The sequence below is a fragment of the Triplophysa dalaica genome, chromosome 16 (genome assembly GCF_015846415.1).
Source record: "Triplophysa dalaica isolate WHDGS20190420 chromosome 16, ASM1584641v1, whole genome shotgun sequence".
NCBI lineage: Eukaryota > Metazoa > Chordata > Actinopteri > Cypriniformes > Nemacheilidae > Triplophysa > Triplophysa dalaica.
In genome coordinates, this window is record NC_079557.1 from 11,207,639 (window position 1) to 11,225,612 (window position 17,974).

Here is a 17,974-nt window from a genome sequence, read left to right on the forward strand (position 1 = left end):
TAAAATAACTTTCTTTCAGTCATCTCCCAGTCGAAGCGCTAGTGCCTGCTTACGTTTGATGACGCTGCACGGAGTCACGTGATTACAGGACCACTAAACAGCAGCAGTGAGCAGAGGAAGAGTAACGTGTGAGGGGTTGTTGCTTAAAAGGATACAGCTACGGCCGGAAGTGATGCAAACCCTCGACGTCTAATTACAATAAATTACACTAGCTAACTCATGCATCTACCCCAACCATAAACCTAACCTTACAATAATAAAAAATATTAATCAGCTGTTTTCAGCGTGACAAAAATGATGCGGTATTGAAGTGTGCATGCCTAGTGGAGTTAGCTGTATCCCTTCTGAACCGTCAAAACATGTGAAAGGAGCAACATATTTAGTGTTTCTCTTCATAAAAGTAAAGCAATACTAAGCGTATATGAAATAAATATCGAACTCGTCATACTAGTATCGATCCGATACCAATACCAACGTTGGTATCGATATTAGGGTAGATACGCCCATCCCTAGTATAGTGTACCTACCAAGACTGTCAAACACCTGACGTAACTATGTTGGGCGGCTGCAACTGCGTTGACCTGAAGGGATTTACGTAAACGACTTTAACGATATATGTACCTGATATAAAACGTTTAACTCTAAACAAATACTTCCAGTCTATTATATATTGTCTTGAACATGTTTCAAACACCTGTTTGGTTTACAGTTGAGCGCGTAACCTCGGCTTTATTTTAGAAAAATACTTTCTCTACCCGCGTTATGATGGTATCGTCCTCTACCCCCAGATAGTGACTTAGTAGAGAAAACAGGCAGGAGGAGCCGAGCAAGCCAACGGCTAACCTCGATATTTACCGAATAGATCAAATCAACGTCTAAACGACTGAAAAAAACAAACCTGATTCAAATAAATAAAGTCGAAACCTTATGTTCACGTCTTGGTTACACAAGTGAACGATGTCAACCCCAGCAAGACGGCGTCTGATGAGAGATTTTAAACGGTAAGCGACACGGAAAAATGCTAAAGGCCCGGCCTATGGTAAACCGGCTTTAACGTGGCGATTTTTGAAGAAAATTTCATTTTTAACGTCATTGGTCGTCACAAGTTTCTGTGTTTGACTAAAATGTATGTAACGCTAATCGCGAATGTTGCAGTCATGTAACGTTAGATATTGTATCGCGGGCCATATGTGTACTGTAACTTTACCGGGGAACTTGTTTTTCAGTCTCCAGGAAGATCCTCCAGCAGGAGTTAGCGGAGCTCCGTCTGAAAACAACATTATGGTCTGGAACGCTGTCATTTTTGGGTTTGTTCCGTTTTCCTTTTTTTGACAGCGAACCGTTTTGTTATCTAAATGTAATCGAAGTGTTTTTGACGACAACCCAGTTTGTTGGCGTTAATATAACCTGTTTAAAATGGGCCAGATGGCCGGTGGTCCTCCATAAGAGGTGCTGGTTATTTGATCTGACGGTGTGCTTAATAGAGCTGGGTTTTCTTGTTGTGTTGGTAAAGGAAACGGTTTATATAGTCACTTCCGTAGACTGTTCTGCTTTGTTACTTTATTGGATTACTTTTGGATTTTGCCCAGTGATTTTGTACATTGTTGTCATACCAAATATTCTGTATAATCGGACTTTTATTCTACCCACAGCCCTGAAGGAACACCATTTGAAGATGGTAAGAAAAACTGTTGTATGAATTGGGGTTCAAATTCTGTTTTGTTCGCAAGGCTAAGGAAATGATTTGCCTGCAGAAGGTTAAATAACATATAAAGGATTAAATTGCCTTTGTTTGGTACTGTAAGATGTTTTTATTCAGAGTAGTAGGTGCAGTTCTTTAAAAAAATGTCATCCCAAAATTCACGATCATTTACTCCACCTCCGATTGTTCCAAACCTGTTTACATTTATTTGTTCTACTAAACACAAAGGAGGACATTTGGAAGAATGTCAGTATTTATTTACAATGGCAGTCAATCAGTTTTGTTGCGGACATTCTTCCAAATATCTTTCTCTGTGATAATCAGAACAAAGAAATTGAGGGTTAGTAAGTGATGACAGAATTAACATTTTTAGGTGAACTATCCCTTTAATGGGGTCCTTGGGCGCAAAGGTGTATTTTGCACAAGCTCAAGGGTTTCAAACGGTTGACTGCTGCTTATAAATGGCACTTCATACTCTTGGTGGTGGCAGTGTTGTTGTTGTTTACGGTTGTCTAATATATTTGATCTTTTTGTAATAGGAACTTTTAAGCTCACAATAGAATTTACAGAAGAATATCCTAACAAGCCACCTACAGTCCGATTTGTCTCAAAAATGTTTCACCCTAACGGTAAGTGCACTATACATCGAAATATCGCAAATGTGCATATCAAAGGGGTTTATGATAATTATAGATTTGTTTTTATGTACTGTTTTTAATGTTCCAAGAAAGAATTTATAACACGTATGCTTGTTATTAAATGTAAAGATTTAAATTCATTTTATACAGAAAATTTTATAAACTTGAAGCATTATTGTACCGCCTATCAGTTTTCTAAAATATGCTGCTGTATGAAGTTGGGCAACTTAGAGTGCTGCATAGCCAACCCCTAAGTTAGCCTCGCACTGGTTCCCTCGACCAAACGACTTTGGATTTTTCCCAGAAGATTGCCAAAAATAAGCTCTGTGATTAACTAAGGGTTATGATACATCAAGATAGTCTTTGCAAACTAACACAACATTTATGAATTTTGAAGCCTAAATGCAATTGGCAGAATTAAAAAGCTAATTTATGGCTATGAACAGACTACACCTCAGTCCGACAACTCTTTCAGTTTTAATTCAAAACGCGGTCCCTGATAACTTACTACTCTGTGAATGAATCTCCATCCACGTTTTATTCGTTTTTAGACCACATTTCATTATTTGTCATATTTTATATGCAATGAGGTTTAATGTCCGTAGTTACCTAACCTACAGTAAGTTCAGAATGCAGCTGCCAGTTTTTTTAACCAGGTACAGAAAATACGATCACATAACCCCAATATTATCAACCCTTCACTGGTTACCCATTTAGTATCGTATTAACTTGAAAGTTCTTTTAATTATTTAAAAAGCCTTAACTGCTTAACACAACAGAGTAAACTCACTTCCAGGTTTTGTATACAATAAACGTAATCTTTGCGGCACTCTATTTCATGTATATACTAAAATTTAACTTTGTATTACTTTAAAATAAATGTTCACACAGGGAACATATGCTACAATGCAGCATGAAAAAATAATGTCATTTTCTTTCTTTTTGTGCTCAGTTTATGCAGATGGTAGTATATGTTTGGATATTCTTCAGAATCGCTGGAGTCCAACGTATGATGTTTCCTCAATTTTAACCTCAATACAGGTATGAAAGCTTTTATCTTTTCATAATGCAATTTTTCTTCATTTGATGGTAAAGTCAGACCATTGGTATTATTACATGTATTAGGTTCTGCATTGGCATGATTCAGGTCCTTAACATGCTTCTCACTTATCACAGTCTTTACTGGATGAGCCGAACCCAAACAGCCCTGCAAACAGCCAGGCAGCGCAGCTGTATCAAGAAAATAAGCGAGAGTATGAGAAACGTGTGTCCGCCATTGTGGAACAGAGCTGGCGTGACTGTTGACCCTCTTCACAACATATGAACAATAGTCAGCCTCTGCCAACCAGAGGAAAACCACCTTGCAAAGAATAAAATAAAACACATCATGTTTTGTATCATCCACCAGATACTCAGTAGAATTGTCTGTTCTGTAACTGTTGCAAGATTAGAGTGCTGTTGTGTTGTGGTCTCCCTCTTCATATAAAAACCTGGAAAATGATTCACCTTAATTTAACAAAATATTGTTGCCATGGTTACTTGCTTTTATTTGGCCTGCCCTCATTTTGGAATTTTATAATTTTTTGCTTTATGAGTTGCTCAGACAGTGTGGGCTGATTTTGTGTTGGGTATTAACATGTTGGTTGTGGCTTTAAGTATGTTCCTTATCCAACTTTGAGTGTCCTTGTTTGAATCCAAAAGTTTCTTTCATTTTCTCTTTGAGAAAGGGTCATAATATACATTAATACAGAGTTCCAGTTGAAACAGAGAGGAAGGTTACATTATCTTGAAAATGTCCATGATTCAATATGGTGTAGATTTTATGTAACGGCACCTGACATTTAAATACATAACTCCATGCAAAGTGATGCTTCAGATGTGGCTATTGGCCTTTTTTAAATCATGAACATGTTTTCTCTTGTTAATTTGTAATTTAGTGCTCAAAAAGCTCATGCTGCAGTTCAAGGTTCTACCTAAAGACATATCAGTTGACACTGTGTGCTAGTACATCTGTTCTACAAAAACCCTTGCCACAAACTGGGACTCTGAACATTACAAATTGGCACTGTTGATTGTTTCTGTCCTGTATTCACTTTTTTTATGTCTGTTGCACCACAGTTGCATGATTTTTACTGTTCTCCATCAAAGTGTGTTTATTCTACATTGCTTATCCAGCCACGTGGGCATACTGCTAATTGCAGTGTCCATTTAAGCTATTTTAAATCTGTTTTGTTTTCTAATTTACCACAAGAGTTCAAGAGTGTCTGATTTGCACTAGTAACCCATGTAAGAAACTGTACATTTTTCTCACTTCTTGTAAATAAACAGTAACATAATATGTGGTGGTTTCATTTTTTTTCAAGAAATAAAGATGTGAACACAAAATATCAAGATTTACATGGCAATGAACCATGTCTTCATTTAATGTGGTTCAGAACAAACAAGACTGGTTCACAACAGCAACTAACTTATACAGCAAGTGATTACTGCTGCAACAGGCATTTGTCAAACGGGAAGCAGAAACTTTGAAGACCCATTTTAAATTGAACTGTCAACAATCTAAAAAGGACAAAATAGGTAGCGTTCTGTAATTCAATATATTTATATATTCAGTATTGTTATCTTGCAACATGAGTCAGTTCTGTATTGTTCATTGTGAAAATATAATAAAATGGAGAAAATGGAATGCAACTTCTGAGAACACACGCTGGCAGGTCTGTACTAATATCAGTCAATAAATATCAATAACATGACACAAGATTTGACCAAGTTTAGTAAATAAAGAAACTGAGGAATAGAAAGAACATTATAAACAAACTTACAGGTATCTTACTTTAAAAATATGCTATACACTCTTTGAGGCCCATTAAGTGAGTTCAGTCATTGAAAGGACTGAGGTTTCACCAATTCATATCGTCCTACTTGGCCGTCCTGCAAAAGCTGACCAATCAGCTGGTCCTTCTGAACTCTGCGGCTCACCATAAGAAACCTTTGTCTGCCCTGTCCGTAAGATTTGCTACGCAGGCCGTACCTCTGAGAAATCTGGTGGATCTGTTTGCGCTCGTCATTATTGAGCTCATTGGAAAAGCGCAGATCGTCCTGGCGGTCCGAACAGGCGTAATTCCGAATGATTTCGTCAATGTCACGCTTATACAGCTGTTTCCCGGGCCTGTTCATATCCATGCCAAGGCCTTCCCTGGTAAACTGCTCTTTCACCTTGATAGGTACGGCGATGCCCTCCCCATCTCTCCCCAAACCTCCACCTGTCCAGCCCATCTTACGGAGCAGCTGATTACCAATGTTGTCTTCCTTGATTTCCTGTCGCGTGGATTCCTCTCCGGAGTGAGCTATGATTTGATTTCGTGAAATTGCATCTGCGTGACCCTCCATTCTCAGGTTGGATTTCACCACCGCCTGCGTTCGTCGAAGCGTGGCGAGCGCCTCCTCTGCCGCAACGTGCTTCACAGTCTTTTTGGGCCCGATGCCTGCGGCCACAAACTGACCATCCAGGTAAACCTCACACCTCCAGTTGTGATCTGGTAAAACTGTAAATTTGTAGTCAGCCAACACTTTGTTGAATTGTGCGGTGTCATTTATAATGCAAATGGCATTGTCTGAGTTTTCAAGGATAACCAGTTGGCCGAGTTGTGTTTTTTTGCCATCGTGCTGGGTAAAGCGACTGCCGGACTGCTCTGAACTGTGGTTTTCTCCAAACAGATGCTGCTGCTGTTGCTGGTGAGCAGCCTGGTGCATTCGCAATACCCTGACCGCTTCCTCTGCTGCTGAATGTTTCGAGGTCTTCTTAGTTCCACTGGCTTGTGCGAGCAGCTCATCCTGCAAATACACACTACACAACCATAAATTTCTGTTAGGAATCGGGTTAAAGGTATAATCGATTTTCATACGGTTAAAAGCAGCCGAGTTATTAAGCATACAGATGGCATCGTGCGCGTTTTCCATGAGAACGAATTGAGTCCAATGTTTGCTTCTGTCAGGCTCATACTGGCCTTTGGTGCTGGGGGGCACTTTGTCCTCTGGGTTGCGAAGAGTTGGAGGGAGGATTGGGTTCGGAATGGAAACCTGACACACCACCATATCATTGACATTCTTACGCTTATATTGTCTTTGCACGATACGAACTTCCACCGGCCTCATTAAGAGTTTGACAGCCTGTTCGGACGCACGGTCTCTGGCACCGTTTTTGCTTCCCGAGTAACCCGTGGCCAGGTACACGCCCTGACACCTCAGCTCACATGCGTATCCTTCAGATGGCACTTTCCTGTTCTTGGGCAAGTCGGAGGGCGGAATATCTTTTAGATTTACATAGATATATTCAGGATTCGTTTTACAAGCCTGAATGCTGCGGCTAAGTATGAAATTGTATATCGGCGTCTCAGGTCCACCGGTGAATGGGGGATCTCTGAGAGTGACCGCAATGGCTCTTGATACACTGAAAATTAGTCTCTGTTTTTCTTGCATAGTCGGTGTGAGGATAGGAGTCGGCAGCGAGGGTGTAGGGAGAAGACCAGAGGCGCCCCTCCCCGGTCCGTTTTGTACTCCGGTGAAAGTCTTGCTTGAGCTCGGCCTTTCTGGTTGGCCAAAGCCAAGACCACGGCGTTTGTTTTCCCAGGCTCCGGACCTTCCGGTTGCATCGTTTCCATCAAATCGATTGGCTTGCGAGTCAGCCTGTCTCTCATTTCCATACCTTAATATTTCTGAAGAAGCCACGGAGGAGGAGGGGCCGGTGTCACGGCTACCGTTATATATCTGATGATCTGGTTCTTTCTGCAATTCTTCGTTCTTCCTGCTTTCCTTCTCGTTTTCTTTTTCGTCAGTTCCTGCTATTCCACTGCCGCTGCTCTCGCCGATCACAAAGTGTACCGGCTCGAATCGAGGTCTGCAAACAGACATCTTCGTCACGGGCCGCTCACCTAGGAAACAGAATCATACAAGAGTTAATTTACAAATATATCATAATGCTGTTTTTAATTAGATAAACGGTGTTGAAAATTTTATACAAATAGCCCAAATATGAAAATTCTGTCATGAATTGCTCACTCCCTAGCTGTCCCAAATTTGTATACATTTCTGTGTTTAATTGAACACGAAGAAAGATATTTGGGTGAACACTTGTAACCAAACAGTTCTTGGACACCAGTGTTGCCAGGTACGCGGTTTTCCCGCACAATTGGGCTATTTTGAGAATGCAATTGCAGGAAAAATTATGGAGCCGCGGGTTGCGGATTTTTGGGCTACTTTCATAATGTTCCGCGGCCGCCAAAATGTTTATTGATGAGTTTCTTAATGTATATTCACACTCCGAATGAATACCTGCCAACTCAAGGACCGGCCCGCTCTTAAATGAGTGGGGAACGAGTCTGACAGGCAGGCTACACTACAGAGAGGAACGCGGGAGCTCAGCTCAACCAAAGAGGAAAAATTAGCGGTGGTATTAGACACAGTACATCCGAATTATGTTTTAACCAATATTTCATCAGGTGAATGTCACGTTGCACAATGAAAGAAATCACTCGTGAGTGTGCAACACTTGATTCTTCCGGCTGCCAAATATCACGTTTGATCAGCGCTATACGTAGTCTAGAACAACTAAATCATTGACGTGCTTTAACAGATTTTACATTATGCAATAAATGTAACCATGATTATTTCTTAAGCAAGTTTCTGAATGTCTTACGAAGTGAAAACATGTTTCTCTTCCATTTACGTGCACGTGGGATATTTTTAAAGGGACACTCCACCCAAAAATGAAAATTCTGTTATGAAACTAGTTGTATCTAAACCTGTATAAATGTATTTGATCGGTTGAACACAACGACATTTGCTAGAACGTTAGCCGCTGGCATCATTGACTACCATAGCAAAAAAAAAATGGTAGTCAAACGTGACCCAGAATTGTTTGCTTTCCTAAATATCCCAAAACTTATTTTGTGTTCAACAGAACTAAACAATATATACAATACATATGAAACCATTCAGATGAAAAATATGGCAATAGAAACGTCTTTAGGATGTTGTAAACTTTGATTTGACAGAGGGAAAAATTGGGCTAGTTTTTATTCCTTTTCGGCGGGTTTTGAGGGGTTATTGGGCTGGAAATATTTCTTGGACCTGGCAACCCTGTTGGACACCATTGACTACCATAGTAGGAAAAATGACAATGGTAGTCAGAAGTGCCCCAGACCTTTAAACATTTTTCGAAATATCTTCTTTAGTATTATAAAGAACAAAAACTACTACGGTAGTCAACGGGGTTCAAGAACTACTTGTTTTTTAATTTGGAACAACTCTAAGGTAAGTAAACGATGACAGAATTTTTGAGTAAATTATTCATTTAATTTCATTAAAGTCTATATTGTTATCCGTTCATAACCACCTGTACATTAATGTTCACAGTATATAGCCTTCTGTTTATATTGTTCATAGTACACACCGACTGTCATATTTTCATAGTACATGCCCATTGTATAGTATTTTCTAATATTGTATTCTGTATTTATTCACACTGTATATCCTGCACTTGCTAATTGCACTTCTGGTAAGACCTAAACTACATTTCGTTACACTGTACTTGTATATGTGTAATGACAACACAGTTGAATCTAATCTAATCTAATCTAAATGAATTTTGGGGTAAATTATTCATTTAATTTCATATTTTTTCAAATGCAGAGTGTCATTAGCATAACATATTTTTGTATGTCTATAGACAAGCGAACATGGACAGACACTTACTTCCTTCAGATGAACGTGGTCTTTTTTTAGCTTCAGCACTTGGGACTAGTTCATAAGAGCGCATTTCACCAACAGAAATCCCTTCTGCCATCTCGAGCACCTTCTGCTTTAGCTGAGGGTCATACCTACACGAAAGATAAGCAACTGTATTTCTGACCCCATTTTCAATTGACAATACTACTCCAGCACTTCCTTCCAAAATGAGTTACATAGTTTTGTTGACACATGCTCCAATCCTCACCTGCATCCCAGGAACACATGGTTAACCCACACCATCGACAGGGCCACCAGCTTATCAGCAGCTTTTCCCTCATATTCGCTGATGTTCTTCACTATAAATTGACGCCTGGCGGACCACTGCTTATCGCTCTCGGACAGCTGTCGGTATTCATCTATGTTACAGGGCCAAGAAGGTTTGATCGTATCATTCAGGCCCGGTGACTGAGCGCTGATCATTCTGGTGTCTCACGCTAGCGAGCGGCTAACTGGAACGGAACAGAACAGACGTCGAACGCGCGGGGCATGCTGGGAACATCGTAGGGCCTTTCCAACCGGCTAAAGCTAAAAACAACTAACTTACCTCAGATCATTCTCGCGATCTTTTGCGGTACACCATACACATATTAATGCAGGGGATTGATGTTTTAATGGCACACTGACATTTTTTTTATTATTAACATGTACTATTATACAAGTTCTCCAAACGTGCACTTTGCGAGTAAGTTAACGTTAAGATAGCTACCCGACTAGGTGACGCAGAAGCATCTCCACGGACATCGCGTGTCTTAATCCACTTATTCGTATTCGTGCTACTTTAGTTTAACAATAAATGAGACGAAATGATGAAAGAGAAATGAATGTAAGTTAGCTCATGTTAATGTTATAGCTTATGCTATGTGATGTTGTAGTGCGCCTCTGTATAAATATGCTGCGATGCCTTGAATTAAATCGAGTTGCACTTTGTTTGACATTGTTGCCACCTTTCACAGACTCATGCATGGCTCATCTACATTTTTAGTAATTTAGATGTTAATAATTGTATAATGCTTGTAACGATGCGTCCTGCCCATTCAAACTGCCCCCCTTATATTCTATAACGCAGTGGTTTTATAATAAACGAATACAATCTGTATTCTAATGTGCCATGACTGAAACTTCAAAATCTGAAAACTGAAATGGTGGCGAATGAATTTCTCCTCAAAGGGATTAATAAGGCTTTCTAATCTATCACATTTCAGTTCTGTAGCTTTAAATACAAAGAAAGAGACTGACTGGTTGGGATCATCGATTGAGGTGAACATTTAAGGTTTAGTTGTTTGGTTTAGTAAAGAAGGATTTATAGAAAGTCCCAAGGAAAGATAAAGTTAAAGATAACAAAATAGCTATTTGTTTGGTACAACAGTCAAATTGATTATTGTTAAAAAAATCCAGAATAAATCAAATTGAATGATATATTTAATAAAATCTCATATTTCACATCACTATATTATATACAAAAGGATGCTAAAATTTGAGTTCCCATAATGAAGGCAGAAGTAATATAACATTTAAAAGCATTACACCAAAAGATACCTACATAGCCTTCAATGTCAATGAATTCATCTGAGAATACAAGGTCTTTACCCAATCTTTAACATTATACAGCCGATTCTGGTTACACAGGTATTTGCAGCAAGGAGGAGTCTATGATCTCTGCCTCATAAAATGAAGTTGTTCCATTTAACACGTCGGCATCTGTTCTTGTTTTTCTCTTTTCACTCATCATCATTGGCTATAGAACCTACTCAAGAGTTATATCAGTCCTAAAATAGACAGAATAAAGACAGGAAGGCATTAATTAAACAGTGCCACAGTTATGATAATACAAAGCACCAATTTACTCCGATACTTACACATCTGCCCAATTTGACACAATGCAAAAGAAGACAAGAAAATAATGTACCTTAGTATGGTTGTGCCAGTGTGTTTATACAAACACAGAATCAGAACTTGTAAAACATATTCATAAGCACACAGCTATACTAGGAGCATTTGCCATTCATCTGTTGCCAACACCCATGCGGTGTTATTTCTCACAATAATAGAAACGTCACCTGCTGGCTTGGGTGACATCAGAACCAGTGGGAGCTCAGCAGTAACATCACTGTGTACAAAAGTTCAACACAAATGAGTTCCACCACACACAGCTGAATTTATTTTCTTTGTTGTGTCATTATGATACGGTGACTAAGCAGACTGTTCCTCATTAAGTAGATGTTAAGATATTATCAAGGGAAAAATCCTTCTTAATATCACAATGAAAGACAGAGAAAGAACAGAGAGATCATAGTTAATAAGGCTCTGGTACAAAGACAACATCCATGACACTCCACAGAGACTCACTGCCATTATGATGAAAGAAAACAAAGACATTAACCTTGTTGTTAGGCTTCCAAAGAGACCACCTCCCATTATGAGGGTAACCTTAATTTTGTACGAAACCATCATGCCTTGCATCTTTTTATCCATAGCAGGTAGCAGACTGCAGGAGATGGGACAGAATAAACCTTTATTTCTGTTTGTAGACATTATTGTGTTTGAACATATAGAGTTATTTTCTGGACTTGGTATATGAAAATATCACATGTATCCAATTTGTCTTATATTTTTACAGAAAATAGTTATTCACTAACATTGTTGAAGAAGCCAGGTTGGTGTCTTCATCCTTCAGTATGCCGTCCAGGGCAAGACCAAATTTATCTTTGTTATTTGCTAGCAATGGAGTGACTTTGTATTCTTTCTCAAAGGTGGAGTTAGCATTAACCTGGTCACTTTTACAAAAAGAGAGGGAGTGTTGACTTCTCAAAAACAGTTTTTCTAAAAATGATTAAACCTAGAAATGTTCTTTTATAAAATATGACAAGTGTAAAATTCTGAAATGTTTTATTTGGCATTATTGTGTCAGTTAATCATCATTTATTTAACATGATACAAAATGCTATGTGGAATTCTTTCACTTACCTAAATTCTTCATTCAGGATACATTTGTGGTATTTGTCCGCTGAGTAAAGCACAACATCGGTAATTTGGTGAACTGAAAAACACAATGAGCTAGAATGAATTCTGCATCATTGTGTCACATTCTTCATAATAAAAGATATTACTCAATCATTCCTAAAGACATTGTTTACTCTTAAAGATATTTATTTATCATTATTTACTTCCCTTATGTTTTTCAACCCTTTTATTGCTATTTGTTAAACCTGAGTGTTAGGGAATGGTGATTGAAGTCGTCAGTCCCTAAGATTTTATCTTTTGTATTGTGAATTAATCAGTCAGTCAAGTCATTCCAGGTTGGAACAACATAAACCGGTGAGAAACTAAATTTTATAAAATATACAGACTAGTTGTTTTGTAATATGAATAATTTCAACATACTTGTAATTTTGATTTTCTTTACAACTTTACTAGTCTCATTGTTCACGTTTACTTTGACAGGAATCGGATCTCCGTGGTAGAAGAGCTGAAATGAGGAGAAAACAGCTGTGAGTTGAGATGTCATCCTAATAAAAGAAGACCCAGATTTGCATACTGAAACTTTAGGACAGGTTCATGATAAAGGTACCAAATTAAAGAAGTTCTATGAAAATTATATCATCATTTACACGCCCTCTTGTCATTTCAAACCTGTAGGACTTTCTTCTGCAGAACACAAAAGAAGATATTTTCAAAAATGTTGGTAACAGCATAGCTCCCCATTCACTTCTATTGTAACCAGTGCAAGTGACTCACTTTTGTTGCCAGCGGTTTAGAGATAAATGGCTGTGTGTGAGTTATTTTGAGGGGACAGCAAATTTACACTCTTATTCAAGCTGTACACTCACTACTTTACATTGTAGCAAAGTGTCATTTCTTCAGTGTTGTCACATAAAAAGATATAATAAAATATTTACAAAAATGTAAGGGATGTACTGACTTCTGTGAGATACTGTATATACTGTATATTTATCTACAATAGATACCCTACCTCCTTTTCCATGGAGACCTGCAGGTGAATTGGTTTGTCTGATGTTAAAAATTGTTTGCTGATCACAGCCTTGGGTCCTGCTGCTTGCTTTTCTGGGGCATACTGGATTTTACGGATGATCAAACGGCAAGTGTCCCTATGATAAGTCATGAGATACAGCAATCTTAATAATATGCATTTCTTCTGAGAGTATTTTTATTTTAAAATAGAGCACTGCATACTTCTTGACAATCTTCTCATCAACGTTGTCTGCCTCATTGGCAATATAGGCTTTGAGCTCATAGTCAACCCCACAAGGCTGTAAGAGACACAAAATGTAAGAGAGAGCAAGTGTGTACTGAAACTGAATGTGTATGTTTATGTTACTGTACCTTGCCGACATCATCTGGTGCCGGTTGAAGGGAGACAGAGCATGGAAGATGAACTGGAATCTGGGAACAAATAAGAACGACTAAAATCTCCGACATGCTCTTTTGTTGTCGGGGACTGCATATGAGTAAATTTGCTGATTTACGTCAAGAGTGAAGGGGTGTCCTTGGTCCGCAGCTTTCATCAAAATTGCTTTTTGCATTGGTGTGTCTGGTGGCCTGTTTGTTGACGGTGGGTACATCTGGATGCGCTTTACCCAGATGTCTTTCCTAAACGAAACTCCAATCACATCTAGATCCTCTCTTCCATAGCGGAAGGCACATGCAAGCTGTACCCACACTGAATAATGGGAAAAAAACAATATTAATGTAGTCTGTTAATTTATTGACAAGTTTACACAATGTGTTTGTCATACCTTTTCGTCCATTAAGATCCGAAGGGTCAATCTTAAGCACTCCATCTGAAAGTGAAATCACAAATCTTATGAACTGGAAATTGCAGTTGTTGAATAAAAAAGCCACCCATAACCCCATAACGATAACAACAGTATCATTTATCTTAATGGAACAGAACCTACCGATTAAATCGACACTATTCACATGGTCAACAAAGTCTCTTCTCCCTAAGTAGAGGCAAAGCTGCAATAAAAGATAATTGAGATAATGGGTATTGTGATTGTGCTTTAAAGGGATATTTCAGAGGCAAAAAAAAAATTCCCCGATTTACTCACTCTCGAGGCATGCTAGCCGAATACAACTTTTTTCTTGAAGAATAATGCAGTCGGAGTTATAAAACCATGTATAATTTTTCTTCCAAGCGGTAGAATGGGAGTGAAAGGGGGCAATTTTTTGAAGCTCCAAAAAGTGCATCAATCGATCGAAGAATAGCTCGACACGGCTCGGTGGTCTTAACAAAGGTCTTCAGAAGTGAATCGAAGCATTTATTTAAGAGAAATATCCATGTTGTCAGCGCTATTAATGATAATGTCTAGCTTCCGTTATCCCTCGGCTGAACGTGAATCAGAGGCTTGTTCTCAAAGTAAAACATTGGAAACTTTTGTTTAGCCTATGAAATATCGCTTTAAAAAAAAACATATGTGGAGAACCTTACCGAACCATTGCCACTGGTCTTCTTATAGACCCTGTAGATACAAAATATTCAGTTCAGAGTAAATCCATTCCATTTTCCTGTCCTCTTTTAATTGACAGGATATATCGGCCATGATCAGCAGCTGTTTTAATACTACAGCCGATAGCCAAAAGTGTGACCGATATCGATTGTTGGTGGATATATCGGTGCATCTCTATAATTAACCAGAGAACAAATATCTTAGTTGGAAGACTTGGCATAGCCTACAATTTAGCTTTGGAGAACAGGGCACAACTGGCCTGATACAGCAACATCGTCTCACTTTACAAATTACAAACATCGCCAAACGATAATGTTTACCAAACCTTTAGAAACAAAAATGCACTAATGTTGTATGTACTTCTTGACCACTTAAAACCTTATGTGTTACATTTTCTCAGCCTTTTTCTTTTGTAGAAATAAATCTGCATGAGGTGATTAGTCATCTTCTTATGCTAAATTCTGCACGGTTTCTTTTAAACTCTTGAAGTAATCCTGTCAATCCACTCTAAAAGAGATTTATTGTAATCTGGTAATTCATTGGGATTGAAGACCGAATAGAACTCCTACACATCTAATACTCCTTATTAACAGAATGTAAGAGTATTACAAAAGGCTTGCTTCATCTAAAGGGGTGTCATAAATACTTGATTAAATGAATAGCAAACTTACTTAGTCATGGTTATGGTCTCCAGATGCCTTCTGAAATCAAAAGTACATGATTAGAGTGACACCTGTGCCAGTAGTGGCCATTCATTTGATTTACCAACACTGTAAAACATCCTGCAGTGAACTAAATATGTTTAGACCATGTAATCCAGTAGTGCTAATCAGGGAAGAAGAGATTAGCATAACGATTAATTGCTATAATCCTACAGAATCTCCTCTCAGGATTGACTCTTATGTGTCTATCGTTTGTGTCAGTGGATGAGGTCTGGTAATTGAATGTTTATGTATTTCAGTTAAAAAGTTTGTCTGTACAGTTCAACAACAATAAGACGAAGAAACCCCAAATGTTCTATTTTCTTAAGAAATGCAAATAAAAACAAAAGTTGTGTACAATATTTATTTTCTCATCACTGTCAATCAAAAGCATTTATCATTCCCGTCCATTACTTTACATATGACCTCACTCCTTGTGGTTAAGGTACAAGAATAACTGTAACGCACAGTGACCTTACACTTTAAAAAACATAATTTTACAGAGTTTTTTTGCAGGCTTTCCATGTATAAAGTAAAAAACTGTAACTTTACAGAATTTTACTGCTTTATAAAAAATACGGTCAAAAAATGTTATTTACAGAAAATAATGGCAAATGTACAAGAAAAACGGGGGAAACTTGTAATTTTACAGTAAAAAAAATATTAGTTTATTTCTGGCATTAGGTCTCATCACCATTGAATCTGGGTACACATATCACATTCACAATCAATCTGCCTGTTAAATATATTTAACAATAATACACAAATAATACTAAACAGTGTCATAATAATTATATCTAAATGTATTTATTTCCATAGCTTTTTCCACCTTTTGCCTACAGATTTTTTTATCAGGATTCATGATTCAGATCTCACCTGCTTTTGATCTTGTTCTCAGAGTTGTTGCCGGTCTGCAGATGATGTTGTTGGTTCTGTGGTGGGTTTTTTACGTTGTCTTCTCTGCTTTTATATCTCAAACCCTCCTCCCTCTGGCTTACACGGCTGTTACAAAGTGGCTGTTTTCCAATCCTATTAGTTAATAAGTCCTCTTCTTTTTCAAGGTACAATGTGTATAAAAATAACCCAGAAAAGGATTTAAGAATTGTATTTTGGTATAAATGAGAGTGTCTGTCTCAGGGTGGTTTGGCTGGATCGCAGAGATTCACAACAATATGGTAAAGAGCATCTCTAGCATCTGTCCATTAAGGGCAAGCTTCCACTTTGGCTTCAGTATATAAGTCAAGAGGACAGAACAATAGCAACAACTATGACTTCTAATCTACTTTAACTTTAACATTCTCATTGTTTTGTTGATCTTTTTGCATGGTTTCACTTTTTTAGCATTCAGAGGAAATGAGGTGGGTATGAGACTATTTTCGTACTACTTCAGAAGTGGTTAAAGTGGGCCTAACACACAGGGTTTCTGCCAATCTCATATTAATCTTGAGTAACTATTAAGTAGTATTGCATACTTGTATCTTCGAAGAGTATTAAGTCTGATCACATTTATAAAAAATAAATGCAGCTTTACGATTGTTTCCGAAAACATATGGCGGGTGCAGGGGGGAGTGGTAGGCTGAACCAAAGCATGTCTGCTCCCATTGTCAACAAAACACAGACATCAGTTTCAGTCACCCTATGCAGTTCAGGTCTGGCTTCTTTTAGCTCTGGGACGGCTCCATATATCAGTTTCAAATGATCTCCAAATCCAGTGTTATGTCCACAATTTAAATAACATTCATCAATCAAAAGCAGTAAACAAACAATCACCTGAACTTTGCAAACGTATGCTCTCTCCTCCTTACAAGTGAAAGTGATGTCTGCGCATGCTCCTTCTCCTGCTCTCCTGTGGCCGTGTGGCCACGCTGCATGCTTTTCCGGGAGAATTGTCCAATAAGAGACTAAGAAAAGTTGTTACAAAACAGTTTTAAATTTTCGAAAAAAACTTTCTGAAACCTGTACGATCGCTGGGGAGTGTGTTGAGCACAGAAATACTACATAATACGCACAACTAGTCTTTTGACAAGTTGACCATGTTAAGGATGAGAAGACAGCACGTTTAACATTGTAAAGAATTTAGAATGCATGAAACATCGTTGCAGGGCCGCTTTAATGTCTGTGACTATGACCTAGAGTACAAACAGCTTTTTGGCTCTTACTTGGATCTGCACTGCACCTACATATTTTTGTGTTGTCCTGGACTACTTAAATTACTGTCAATTATTTTACTTGACACATTCTGATTCTTTCCCAAAGAGAAAAGACAACAGAAAATGAATCCCAAAAGACTGTATCAACTTTATGGATGCAAGGTTAGAAATCTCGCAGCTAGCACCATAACTATATGCCATTTGCCACATCTGTTTCCATGGGCCGCTAAACGTAGGTTATACATATTGGAATGGTACGAGCCGGATCCTCAAGAGCAAGCTTATGAAAACATAAGCTCAAGATTATGAAAACATATTTATTGTTGTGTAAACTCAAACATATCTGCTACACTAACACGTGACAACAGCGAAAGGTTATCCCAATTTTGTTATAAATCCCCATGGTTTTCACAGCCACAGAGTTGGGGAATTCTAGCAAGCAGTCCCTGTGTCTCGATCAGCTCACTTGTTCCTGAGGTCGTGAATCAGAATATCGTGTACATGGGTTCAGTCACTGGTAGGCCCC

At 38.3% G+C, this 17,974-nt stretch overlaps 3 protein-coding genes across 3 annotated transcripts; 1 reads left to right on the plus strand and 2 right to left on the minus strand.

Moving 5' to 3' along the window:
• The first annotated feature begins 782 nt into the window (after nucleotides 1–782).
• ube2a (ubiquitin-conjugating enzyme E2A (RAD6 homolog)) lies at nucleotides 783–4,678 on the plus strand. The gene is made up of 6 exons (XM_056769318.1): nucleotides 783–1,001; nucleotides 1,227–1,307; nucleotides 1,653–1,678; nucleotides 2,242–2,331; nucleotides 3,293–3,381; nucleotides 3,517–4,678. The coding sequence occupies exons 1-6, from the start codon at nucleotides 958–960 to the stop codon at nucleotides 3,643–3,645; spliced, it is 459 nt and encodes a 152-aa protein (XP_056625296.1). The 5' UTR covers nucleotides 783–957; the 3' UTR covers nucleotides 3,646–4,678.
• Nucleotides 4,679–4,725: 47 nt separating this feature from the next.
• nkrf (NFKB repressing factor) lies at nucleotides 4,726–9,701 on the minus strand. The gene is made up of 3 exons (XM_056769317.1): nucleotides 9,335–9,701; nucleotides 9,094–9,218; nucleotides 4,726–7,271 (listed from the first exon to the last, which is right to left on the minus strand). Exons 1-3 carry the CDS (start codon nucleotides 9,547–9,549, stop codon nucleotides 5,221–5,223), a joined length of 2,391 nt encoding a protein of 796 aa, XP_056625295.1. The 5' UTR covers nucleotides 9,550–9,701; the 3' UTR covers nucleotides 4,726–5,220.
• Nucleotides 9,702–10,431: 730 nt separating this feature from the next.
• arr3b (arrestin 3b, retinal (X-arrestin)) lies at nucleotides 10,432–14,620 on the minus strand (the record flags this gene model as incomplete). Its single annotated transcript, XM_056770415.1, has 13 exons — nucleotides 10,432–10,895; nucleotides 11,187–11,236; nucleotides 11,510–11,614; nucleotides 11,766–11,903; nucleotides 12,094–12,166; nucleotides 12,511–12,595; nucleotides 13,100–13,235; nucleotides 13,321–13,397; nucleotides 13,471–13,530; nucleotides 13,614–13,807; nucleotides 13,884–13,928; nucleotides 14,046–14,106; nucleotides 14,579–14,620. Coding segments are annotated over 13 exons (1,077 nt in total), but the record flags the coding sequence as incomplete, so codon positions are not given.
• Between the last annotated feature and the right edge of the window lie 3,354 nt (nucleotides 14,621–17,974).